This window comes from Asterias rubens, chromosome 7 (genome assembly GCF_902459465.1).
Source record: "Asterias rubens chromosome 7, eAstRub1.3, whole genome shotgun sequence".
Lineage (NCBI taxonomy): Eukaryota > Metazoa > Echinodermata > Asteroidea > Forcipulatida > Asteriidae > Asterias > Asterias rubens.
Window position 1 is genome coordinate 14,828,558 of NC_047068.1, and position 12,727 is coordinate 14,841,284.

A 12,727-nucleotide genomic window follows, 5' to 3' on the forward strand; every position below is an offset into this window, starting at 1 on the left:
AAATGCCCTGTACTTGAATGCCTCAAACACACACTCCTTCAGCATCGGCTGGAGTATTAGAGACTGTTCCAGAAATGACAGCTTTTCCAAATCTCTTGCCGGGATGTGCTCATAACGAATCAGTGACAAAACTTGCTTAATCAGTCCTTCCAATTCCACACGGTTCTTGCTGAGCCAAGCTTTTGCCCTACGAAGCACAAACTTCTCATTAGGAACGACTAGGCCCGATCTACCCAGTAAAGCAAGAAAAACATCAGGCCGTAGGTTGTTACTCTCTGGTATTGCATAAAAGTTGTTTTCCATGAGACTGTAGCACTTTTCCTGGATCCTAGTAAGCCCCTCTGTTGCCGTTGTCATAGCCTGTACAGCATCAACCCAAGGTGTTGTTGTTGATTCTAATACTTGCATTAGATACGCTTCACAAATCTCATGAAGATCACTGACCATATACTTGTCAGCCAATAGCAGCATAGGGTGTACAGTCTCTTTGGTCAGCTCCAGTTCTTCTGTGTACATGAATTTCAGGAAGTGTTCAAAGCAGTCAGCACAGTCTTCTGGCTCATTCAGTGTCTGGGTGCGGACACTGTCGCCACTTGGTTTTGGTGCCCATTTCTTATCAAAAAGCATCGTCTTGAAGATTTCACTCCAAGTACCGAGTATGAGTGAATGGGCGTGGTAGGAACGCGTGCCAACTTTCAGAGTTGTGACATCACACTACGGACTCAATTTTAACAAGACAACATGCTTTTATAACAAGTTTTTCTTTACTTTATAGTTGGCCAACTACCAGTACCATGGATTTAGAACTAATCCCGGGTCATTTTCATAACTCATGGGCCAAAAGTCTGATAGCCTCACCTCCAGTTCTTCTACATATATGGGTTCTTTGGGCATCTGCAAGTGGTCCCAAAAACGGTGAGAATTTCTCACCATGACAACAACTTTTATCTCGACTGACCCAAGTTCTCGATCAACCTCAGCATGGTGAAGAACCTGCTCTACTTTGACTTCTGTTTCTGTTACAACTCCTTCAGAAGTTGTCACGATTGGATTCATGTGTGGCCTAACACGTGTCAGTATCACCAAACGATATGTACCGCCTATATGATTTTGGTCTGGTTTTAACCGGTAACTAATTTCCCATTTCTCAGATTTTGCGTTGAAGCATTTTGATCCAGTAAGTGACCACATACAAGACTCGTCTGATAAGGTGTCATAAGCAGACACACTAGTAACAAGTAAACTCAACGCTTTGGGTTTTTTTTCCTGACAAACTCAGATGCTGATAGTTACTACTGACAGGCCCCGAGATGCAAATACGAGGTTCAACACAATGTTTTTTAGATAAGGTGCTTTTTGTGTCACATGGAAGAAGACTTAATTCTTTTTCCTCAGATACAAGAGCTTTCCACTCAAAAGCGTCATGAATTGAATCTTGAAGACCTGAATCATTCAGTGAACTTTGGATCTGCAGTGACCTATCAGACATAACAGCGGGAGCTGTAATTCCTCTTTTAAGTGAACAGAGATCTAAGGAGGACATATGGGTAAAGTGAATCTTGGAGATGACTTCCTTAGTGTACTTATCATAGTCATGACCACCTGTGTAAAGCCAATCAACAGCTTGATTGAAAAGATGCCTTTCACTTAGCACAACCAGGTCGGAGCTCTCCAACATCTTAAGAAACAAACTCGGACCCATCTTTTGTAAAGAGGAATCGGATAGGTGAAAAAAGTTTGTTTCAAGGAACTTGAAACAGTGATCATACATCTTGGTAAATCCAAACTCTTCAGCATCTGTAAGTGTTTGGAGGGCTATAGTGTCATTGGAAACCTCTCCTATAAGAAATTCCTCACACAGCTCACAAATCTCATCGACTTCATACTTCTTAGAAAGCTTGATAAAGGAATAGACAGTATCTTTACTGATCTCAATTGTCTCTGTATACATGAACTTTAAAAAGTCAGAGAAGATCACCTCATATTCTTGATCGTCCTCCAAGACATGTGGCTCGTCTGAGTTTGACCTCTTGAGTAACATCTCCTTGAATACTGGACTCCATGAAGATAAGATCAGTTTATGGGCATGGAAGATGCTTGACCCAACCATCAAAGTGATGTCACTTAGACTGCCGCTGTCAAAGAATGGCGAAAGTTTGAGCAGAAGATGATCACTGGGTTGAGTTTCGTCTTGGTCTTGAGATGGGTCATCAAACTGCTTGTGTTAAAAAAAGTTGGATAAAAGTGTGTTGTAAACGCATTGAGGTATGACATTAGTAGTTAATGATCCGTGTTGTTACTTTACTTAAACTACCAATTGCTCACACTGTTTTATCGTGTTCTATAATTTTTTTCTTTAAGTAAAAAAGATTACAAACTTTGCACATTACTCCCTTTAATGAAGACTGGTTACACTGTTGCGTTTTGTGTGTGTTAGAGTTAACAGTGTGTGACCTGTGAAATTAAGGATATTTAGGACAACCAATGAGAGAATTAGGCTTTAGGCCTACGTAAGTTTGGTTTGGCTTGCTAGTGATTTAAAAACAAGGCTGACCAATAAGGTTTGGTCTGCAAATGAGTGGCTGAAAGTTAGGCGGAAGCATATTTATTGTCACAGTTTATTTCTGGTAAGGACATTAATTTTGTCCAATTTCATCAAGTCTGTTGAAAGGTCCACAGACACAAGGCTCTACTCACAAACAAAACGCTCTACTCACAATGATTTTGTATAGTATTTTTCAATTTTGAATGGTAAAACCGAGATTAAAAAAAGAGGAAATCAGCTGATCTGAGGAACAGTCACACGATTGTACAGACTCATATACACGAGGGACCTCTTCTTATTCGGGAGTTATCATTCACAAGATATCTTGTGCTATATCACATGGGACAGTTTACAGGCAAACTGTCACATTAATTTCTACAGAGTATGGGTATGTACTGTAACAAAATCACTGTAGAAATCTGTATGGTATTTTATAAACACCCGTTTAAATTTGAGAGGATGGTCTAAAAGTGCAAAATGAATCAAAGTAAATATACCAACCTGTTCTGTATCTTCTATTTGATGTTCTTGCAAAGCAGCAAGAAAAGCCATGTGTGATGCCATTCCACGAATAAAATCTCCACTATCTATTAAATCCATTGCGATTGTGAAACTACATTTGGATCTGAAAATTTGAAATAAAAAAAGAAGTTTGGGGGCGATTGTCAGAAAAAAAATACATGTATCGTGAAAGATATTCCTGATGAACAGAGATTGACAGATCAGAGAGAACATCAATATGGGGCTCAGTTGGTAAACTCAACTGGAGTTTGCAGTTCAAATCCTGCTCTATAGGCATTTTTATCCTCGTTCACCCCTTCCCCTGTAATTTTTGTTTGCTTTTTTGTTTCCGAACATCAGAATTATATAATCTTAAAACACACATGCATTTGGTTCAACGGGTGATACGTAGAGAGCACCAGGAAAAAGCCTAGGCTTATACAGGGCCTGGGGTGGATTTCACAAATAGTTAGGACTAGTCTTATCTCAAGTTAGGACCAGTTACTCGTCCTTACTTAGGACTATCCATGCAATTTGTATATCTCCCAGGACTAGTCATAAGTTAGGACTAGTCCTAACTCTTTGTGAAATCGACCCCTGATCCCTTTAGTTTATAAATTAATTGGTTTTAGTTTACAACAACAATATTAATTGATGAAATGAAAGTTCAGATAGGAAATTTCAGATAGGACATAACAAGCCCAAATGGCACCATCACACTGAAGTCAATGGAGACATACCATTGGCGGTGAGTTGTGAACAGTACATACTTGCATGCATGTTTCCAAAGTTAGCATAGACAATGGCAACTTATGCTAAGGGTCGGTTACTGATCTAACTTGGTTTTTAAAGTCAAAGAACAGGGTTGGTATGTACACTCATGTAGTCATACACAGTTAATATTTCTCATTTCATTTCATTAATTCTGGGGACTTTCATAAAAAAGTGAACATGCAACAGCAATAACAGCCCCATGCAAAAATGACAAAGAAGGGTTTCAGTTTCTAATGTGGAAAAAAGTGCTTCGATTCTACTTACTTAAAAACAGAATTTTGTGAAGTTCAGCCACCAGCAAAGTCACCCAACCTGATTCATCTCCAGAATGGTTGTAGAAGAGAAATAACTTAGGATACAAATTCCGCCAACCCTCAGCAGGAACCAGAGACTTGTCAAAAAATTTGCTAGCCGAATTTCAGACACACAGTTTGTTCATATTACCAACTTTACGAGTTTGCAATATCATACAAGGAAACAAAGTCCAAACTATGTTGAAAAATCTTTCTTATGGTACACTGAACATACCCACAATGGACAATGGAAATCATAACACAATCATTATTTGTTTACTCACCCGTGCAAAATTTCTCAAAATTGGAATTCCCCGGGATGTGCAATGTCCCACAATCCCTTGGGCATAGTTATTGACCTGAAGACCAGATAATGTTGATGAACTTTGATATTTACAGAGCTGTGGATTCCAAGCAAAGAGGATTCAGAAACTGTTGCTAGACAATATATTTTTGTGAACTGAAAACAAGTGGTCATCAAATATCTATAAAAAAGAGCAAGCGCAATTTTGTTATGCTTCTTTTTTTAAGCTTCTTTTTGTACCTACACGCAGCTCTATGAATATGATATTAGGCTACAGAATCCATGCCGATGGAACATTGAATTCCTTAGTGAATTACCAGGCAACCAACAATGATGTTTTGTACATGTTTTAATTTCAATCACTTCATGCAAACATTTGTACTTGACGTTCACAATAAACCACGAGTCTAGCTAATGTCAAGTGTATATATTTTAACATATTTTGTACGAAGAACATCCACACAAACTTTTAAGGTCTATAAATTGATGGATTCGATCATTTCCCACTCATTTTCTTTTTCTTTGTTTTAAACACGCTGTAGGTGTTTTTAAAATGTTGACAAACTTTAACCTAAAAGGCAAATCAATTATGAGAAACAACTTGCCATTGCCAAGTTGACCAATATTTTATTTTCCAACAATCATGTAGTTGTGTTAATATTTTTTATCTTCTCCACAATCGTCAAAATCAAACACTTTCTTGTTGGAGACATCTGTTTTTGAACATGGGAGTATTGAGTTCCGAACTCAATGCAGAAACAGTTGGAGGGCTGGGGGCAGTAGCACATCAAATGTAAAGATGCCCCATAAGGGTCGAGTTTAAAGGGTTAAAGGCACTGGACACGTTTGGTTTTGTCAAAGACCAGTATTCTCACTTGGTGTGTCCCAACATGCATAAAATACAAACCTGTGAAAAGTTGGGCTCAATTGGTCATCGATTTGCAAGAGAATAACATGAATAAGAAAGAAAAAAATCTTGTTGCACTACTTTGTGTGCTTTCAGATGCATAGTAAAAGGCTTCAGCTGAAGTCTTGTATTATTTGAGTGAGATATTACCTCTTTCTCAAAAACTATATTACTTTTGTGTCTCACAATGTTTTATACTATCAACAGCTCTCCGTCGCTCGTTACCAAATAAGTTTTTATGCTAAAAATTATTTTAAGTAATTACCACTTGTGTCCATACTGCTCTTTGAGCTATAAAGTGCGTACTGCACCCCAAAGCCATTCCTGCTGTGCAGTTTCAACATGAACATTGGTCAGAGTGAGAGTTCAATAATGTGTAACCATGGTGTTGGATCCTTATGACACACCAAACATCTATCCATTTGATTCTTTCATAATAGATTTGTGTCCTGAGTGAGTTTCACTGGAAAAATGTACACATTTCACTTGAAAACAAAAAAATAATATTAATACTACCCTCGAGATAACTTCTTAAACTCTACCCCGTAGGCACACAAGACTGACAAAAAAGTTGTCTACTTCTTTACCCAACTCTTATCACAACCCGAAACAAAAATTGCCACTTTTATCCAAAGGTGTTGAGGGCTACAATCTAGAGCCTCCCAAGGTACATCCAGCTCTAGTTTCTTCCCAACATCTCCTTTAGCCACAGAGGAAATACAGTCAATGTACGTTTGGTCTTTGCTAATGAGCAATGCCATGACAAAGCTTCGTCCAATATCCTCAAAATGTGGTAGTACTCTGAACTTTATGCTCCACCTAGCTGCGTCATCTTCTTTGACAGCGCGACCACCGACTTTCCACATGTCTTCGTTAATGAGGTACACATTCCCCTGTTCTCCCTGACGCGCCACAGGACAAAACAACTTGAACTTTTCAAAATGTTCAAATTCTTTATCCTCTTCCTCCTTTTCAAGAGTAAGCCGTCTGAAGGGTGATGATTCCACCTGATGCTGACACACAGGGTTGGATATTCTTACGCAGAACTCTGGCTCCATGTAGACACGAGGGTCGGAAAATCTAGCCATGCTGGTGTATGAGCCCTCCCCTGCAAATGCCCTGTACTTGAATGCCTCAAACACACACTCCTTCAGCATCGGCTGGAGTATTAGAGACTGTTCCAGAAATGACAGCTTTTCCAAATCTCTTGCCGGGATGTGCTCATAACGAATCAGTGACAAAACTTGCTTAATCAGTCCTTCCAATTCCACACGGTTCTTGCTGAGCCAAGCTTTTGCCCTACGAAACACAAACTTCTCATTAGGAACGACTAGGCCCGATCTACCCAGTAAAGCAAGAAAAACATCAGGCCCTAGGTTGTTACTCTCTGGTATTGCATAAAAGTTGTTTTCCATGAGACTGTAGCACTTTTCCTGGATCCTAGTAAGCCCCTCTGTTGCCGTTGTCATAGCCTGTACAGCATCAATCCAAGGTGTTGTTGTTGATTCTAATACTTGCATTAGATACGCTTCACAAATCTCATGAAGATCACTGACCATATACTTGTCAGCCAATAGCAGCATAGGGTGTACAGTCTCTTTGGTCAGCTCCAGTTCTTCAGTGTACATGAATTTCAGAAAGTGTTCAAAGCAGTCAGCACAGTCTTCTGGCTCATTCAGTGTCTGGGTGCGGACACTGTCGCCACTTGGTTTTGGTGCCCATTTCTTATCAAAAAGCATCGTCTTGAAGATTTCACTCCAAGTACCGAGTATGAGCGAGTGGGCGTGGTAGGAACGCGTGCCAACTTTCAGAGTTACGTCACTCAACCTGGGGTTGTCGAAAAGTGTTGACAAACACTGTACGAGCAAAACGGGAGGATGTAATTCCGTTATTCGCATTCTCATCTCATGCTGTTTTTGCAGGCCTTCTTTCTGTAAGAGAAACAAGAGATTTTTCTTTTCAATTTATTAATGTGGATGGGACTTAAGTTGGGTCTTTTTGAAATTATGAACTCCACAGTTGCACCACCCCCCCCCCCCAATCTTTAAAGACACTGGACACTATTGGTAATAGTCAAAGACCAGTTTTCTCACTTAATGTATCTCAACATATGCATAAAATTACAAACCTGTGAAAGTTTGAGCTCAATCGGCCATCGCCGTTGCGAGATAATAATGAAAGAAAAACACCCTTGTCACACAAAGTTGTGTGCTTTCAAATGTTTGATTTCGAGACCTCAGATTAATTCTTAATCTAATTCTTAATCTGAGGTCTCGAAATCAAATTTGTGGAAAATTACTTCTTTCTCCAAAACTACGTTACTTCAGAGGGAGCCTCTCCCCATTACTCGTTACTGAGTAAGGCTTTTTGCTAATAATTGAGTAATTCTGCGCCTTGAACACCCAGCAGGGTGGATACGTGCGCATTACAAGTCTTATTATTATTATTATTAATTTAATAGTGTCCACTGCCTTTGAGTGATCATGCTTACCAAAGTTCTTGTTCTTCTGAGCTGACGATCAAAATTTTCTTTGTTCTTTGCTCTTTCCCTTCTTGTTTCATCAGACAAAGCATTCAGTATGCCCTCCTCGTAGTCGTAGTCCATTTCAAAGTTGTTTCCTTTACATTGGAGTAAACATTGCAAAAATCCAGATTTATATAGGTACGGTGTAAATTTTTTATAACACAAATTGGCTGACCACTTTCAGTTTTGCTCATGCTATGGTTAAGTTAAAAAAATGACAACAAAAAGGTGTTTCAGACAGCACTCTTTGGTAATTCTAGGTGCGATAATCGTTTTGATTATTCCTACTATGGTACTTCTAGACCCAGTAACTTACTAGGGCGCTGATGTTGACATTTTCAGTCATACGTCTAGCTAGTCTTGGTTCCAAGAGATCATGGTGAGATACAGATATCAGAGAAAAAGAGCACCCGCTAACGTTCGTTCATTACAATCATGTACAGTTTTTGCTGTGCGTAGATCGGAACGTTGGACCGCGCAACACCAATGGTCTTGGAAAGACTAGCATCTAGCATACTCCTGGATTCCTGGAACTATGAGGTTCATTCGGCTATCATCTCCACTTGGAGACGATAGCAGGACAAACTTCATAAATCTAGGAGTGGTACTAGACTACTACTACTACTACTACTACTACTAGTAATAATAAGAACTACTACCTCTAGCGCAGTTAAAAAAAAATTAAAAAAATTAAACCGAGTGCAGCAGCCTAGTTGCGTCTATTCTAATTATAATTTCCATGGGTGAATGACCCTCGGCTCAGAATAATTGATTTAATTATAATTATATCATACGATGCCATAGTTGCGTGAAGAACCAAGTGCGCACTTGCAAACTCACAAACACCAGGTCGCCCATTGTTTGTTTGTATATATATTTTAAGGTATGTGGGTGATAATATGAGGTGTCGTTAAATGATCGCGGTACCACGGGTTCAGCTTTTGAAGTCCCTTCTTTCGAACTCCATTCTCTTCCTTCCTCTTCCTTCCTTAATTATATAATTATATCCATACGACGCCATAGTTGTGTGAAGAACCAAGTGCGCACTCGCAAACTCACAGACACCAGGTCGCCCATTGTTTGTTTGTATATATATTTTAAGGTATGTGGGTGATAATACGAGGTGTCGTTAAATGATCGCGGTACCACGGGTTCAGCTTTTGAAGTCCCTTCTTTTGAACTCCATTCTCTTCCTTCCTCCTCCTGTCCATGCATAGCCCCACTTGTGTGGCCAAGGCTAGCTGAATCCTTAGCCTTGGCCACACAAGTGGGGCTAGTCCATGCATAGGTTTATCGCGAACAGCAAAATATCAAGAGAGGGTGCTGGTGAACCCACACAAAGGTATAGGCATTGCGTGCGCGAGTCGTAGAAACTGCATAGAAAACCGCCCCCCATTCCTTACTTGCGTTTCTAAATCGCGATAAACCTAATGATGGTCATCTTACCTAGTATACTACAGTAGTTGCGATAACGTAACCCTCTTGCGTCGGCCGGAGGGTTACGTTATAACAACTGGTTCTACAGTAGAAAGGCAGACAACTCAAACTGTGAGCATGGTGAGAATGGACACCGTGAGAATACAATAAAAGCGTAAATTTCTTATTTATTTAATAATTTTAATTTAATTGTTGTCAAGAGCTGCATTATTTCATGAAAATGACGGATTAGTGGGGGAAAATGATGACTAAAACCCATCATCGCAGAAAATGTATGCTGCAACTGCAAGCATTGGACTTGGAGTGTGAATCTGTTGAATTTAAATTAAATGAATAAATAATAAATGAGTGGCTGCAGAAGTTCAGGATGAAATATGGGATGACCTACTGGAAAAGTTTCCGCATGGCGCCACCACTTTTTCATTCGATATGAAATAATATAGTATCTAATTTACCTCATTGATATATCCCTTTTTGTAAAAATGAGTGAAAAAGTGGTGGCGCCATACGGAAAGTTATCCGACCTACTTACTATCCATCATATGTTCCGGAATCCTCTGTATATTCGTCGTTATGTTATGTTATCAAAATAATTATCAAGTCCTCTTAAAACTTTTATTAGAGCCGATTCCGCCTGTCTTCTCCCTTGCACGATTGGCGCGCCGGAGAAACTACGAAACTACTCAAACGACGCACGCCCTCAAGAGTGAACTTGCACACAACTTGTGGTGAGTCGATGGGCGGGGAGAGTGTGAGTAATGGAGGGGGGGGGAGTGAGTGCCCAAAATAAACCTACCAGAAATAAACCAAAGTCCAATAAAAGGCCTAAATCACGTTTCATTAACGAAAATATGAAGCATAATAAATGTTTTTACACGTTTTGTATTGACTGAATAATTAATAGACCATTTATAGTTTGAAGGGTGTTCCTAGAGACATCCCATGCTAAGGTGCTCCATGGGGATACCGACTGTAGGTTTTTGGATTGGAACGATAACCTCTAAACGGAATCGAAGACCCTCAAAAGAGTCTTTGTTAAATGTTACTGAATTATTTGTGTGATTTTTACAAATAGTTGGGAGTCTTTTTACTCCATATTCAAGTTAAGAGAAGAAAACAAATAATTGTTCAGACTGTTAAATAGAATCAATCACTATTATCTCTTATTTTGTTCAATCTGTGAGAAAACACAACAACGCTTTAAATACCAACAAAGGCAAAAGTCATTCATTTGCACGTGCAATTCAAGCTGTTTATTTTAATGTAACTATGACAATACAAAAGTACTTACTGGACAATTCCAATCGTAAAACATAATGTAACAACTGTAAATACAGCAATGTTAAAGGGGGAAAATAACTTTGGTATTTACTCAATATTTGTTACTTAAAATCTTACTTGAAGGTAAGCACTGCAGCTGTCGATAATGAATAGCATTTTGAGAGAAGATCCCCTTCAATATTTAATCTGAGAAACATTTCATGCAGACAAATTCCTCACCTTACTTCAGAGGGACTGCACGCCAACAGCAGCATCTGAGGCGATTTGTGCAGTAAAAATATCAAGATCAAGAGGGTGCTGTGTATTTATTGTTTAGTTAAAATCATTGCTGACAAAAAGGTCTGAAACGAAGATCAATATTTTGGGAATGGGAGGTGTGTTGAAATAATGCCATATCTCCATATTTTAGTAAAACCTGCCGTCGATTTCACAAAACTCTTCCTAACTTAAGACTAATCTTAGGACTTAGGACGAGTCCCAACCCTGCACTGTAGCATGCAGACCTTAAGATTAATCCTGAGTTAGGAAGAGTTACTCGTCCTAACTCAAGATAAGACGAGTCCTAACTCTTTGTGAAATCGACGGCTGGAGTTACAAATTTCAAGGAGCTTTTGTGAACAGTATCATCGGTTAAAGATGCTATGTCAGATTTTGGGCCGATTTGACCCAAAAGGTATTTTGATGGGGGTCGAGAAAGTTACAAGCTTTCATTTGAGCCATTGCTCGAAAAAGTCCGCCAATTATTACTGGTAGTAGCAGTGAAATAAAGTGCTCAAAATTATTTTTTGCCGGGATCCCGACAACATATCACGTGACCAATTCTTATGTGTTTTATAAGAAATGTTTTAAATTTTTGTCATGGTTCCTGACCATTAAAAGTCAAAGTTAAACTTTTTTTCGTTAGCGCATGTGGTACTCTTTGAAATACCATTCACTCAAAAAAATATATTTTTTAATGTTTGGGGCCAAAAATCTGACATAGCATCTTTAAACAAAAAGAGCACCACTAGATCAAAGAACATCAGTTATTCATATCAGATTTAAACCATGCACTCCTTAAAAGCAGTGGAAACCATTGGTAATTACTCAAAATAATTTTTAGCATAAAACTTTACTTGGTAATGAGTAATGGGGAGACGTTGATAGTATAAAACATTGTGAGAAACGGCTCCCTCTGAAGTAACGTACTTTTCGAGAAAGAAGTAATTTTCCAGAAATTTTATTTTGAGACCTAAGATTTAGAATTTGAGGTCTCGAAATCAAGCATCTGAAAGCACACAACTTCGTGTGACAAGGGTGTTTTCTCTTTCATTTTTATCTCGCAACTTCGACGACCGATTGAGCTCAAATTTCACAAGTTTGTTATTTTATGTATATGTTGAGATACTCCAAGTGAGATCCAGTGTCTTTGAACAAAATCTTAATTCAGAGAGGCTCATCCCTGTATATCAATCATAAAGAAACAGACATTATTAGTTACAGACTTGGAGTAAGCAGGATCTTGAAAAAAGGGTCAACAACATGGTTAAGGGGCAAGAACTATTTTAAGAAAGATGTTTGCACCGATTCAGTTATGATACCAGTCTAATCTGAAGGCATCTTTATTTGAGTTTACCCTCAAAATATTTTTCCTTTGAACAAAGAAAAAAAATACCAGATCGGGACTTTAACCTGTGCCCTTTGGGATTAATGTACCTGTGCTCTACCAATGGACCGATACGGCCTATCAATCAAACTGTGCGCGCTCACCCATTTGACCAATCACAGCAATGATTGTGGTCGGACAAACTCGATCATGCGTGCGCGTATATTTGGCACGCGCGGCATCGTGCAGAATGTCATTGGGAGTGTTTGCACGTGTCTTGCTCACCTGCGCGGTGGGCGGAGCTTAGTGGAATGCCGGAACAGTCCATTGAGCAGTCTAGCAGTTACTGGCTGAATGGCTTCTGACTGGCTTCTGATAGGTCAAAGTCTTACATTGTAATTTTGTTTTGTTCAACCCCAAATTATTTATAAATTTACCTATTAATTTTTCCTTGTGGTTAATTACTTGATACTCAATAAATGTGTAGGAGGTCAGTTTTCTCTTAATTAAATTGAAAGCTGATATGTAGGATTTGAAACTTTGCATGAAGTAGATACAATCCCATGTCATTTCATT

General features: G+C 39.0%; 2 protein-coding genes across 3 annotated transcripts; both read right to left on the reverse strand.

Annotated features, from left to right (window-relative positions):
• Window positions 1–1,211: 1,211 nt before the first annotated feature.
• On the reverse strand, window positions 1,212–4,251 carry LOC117292161 (BTB/POZ domain-containing protein 19-like). Its single transcript, XM_033774099.1, has 3 exons — window positions 4,085–4,251; window positions 3,047–3,170; window positions 1,212–2,215 (listed from the first exon to the last, which is right to left on the reverse strand). Exons 2-3 carry the CDS (start codon window positions 3,143–3,145, stop codon window positions 1,229–1,231), a joined length of 1,086 nt encoding a protein of 361 aa, XP_033629990.1. The 5' UTR covers window positions 3,146–3,170; window positions 4,085–4,251; the 3' UTR covers window positions 1,212–1,228.
• Window positions 4,252–5,515: 1,264 nt separating this feature from the next.
• LOC117292745 (BTB/POZ domain-containing protein 17-like) lies at window positions 5,516–9,939 on the reverse strand. Of its 2 annotated transcripts, none has more exons than XM_033774895.1 (3): window positions 9,818–9,939; window positions 7,816–7,943; window positions 5,516–7,255 (listed from the first exon to the last, which is right to left on the reverse strand). In XM_033774895.1, exons 1-3 carry the CDS (start codon window positions 9,825–9,827, stop codon window positions 5,900–5,902), a joined length of 1,494 nt encoding a protein of 497 aa, XP_033630786.1. In that variant the 5' UTR covers window positions 9,828–9,939; the 3' UTR covers window positions 5,516–5,899. The 2 variants fall into 2 exon arrangements, with proteins under 2 accessions (XP_033630786.1, XP_033630787.1); XM_033774896.1 differs by having other exon boundaries at window positions 9,814–9,939.
• Window positions 9,940–12,727: the final 2,788 nt, after the last annotated feature.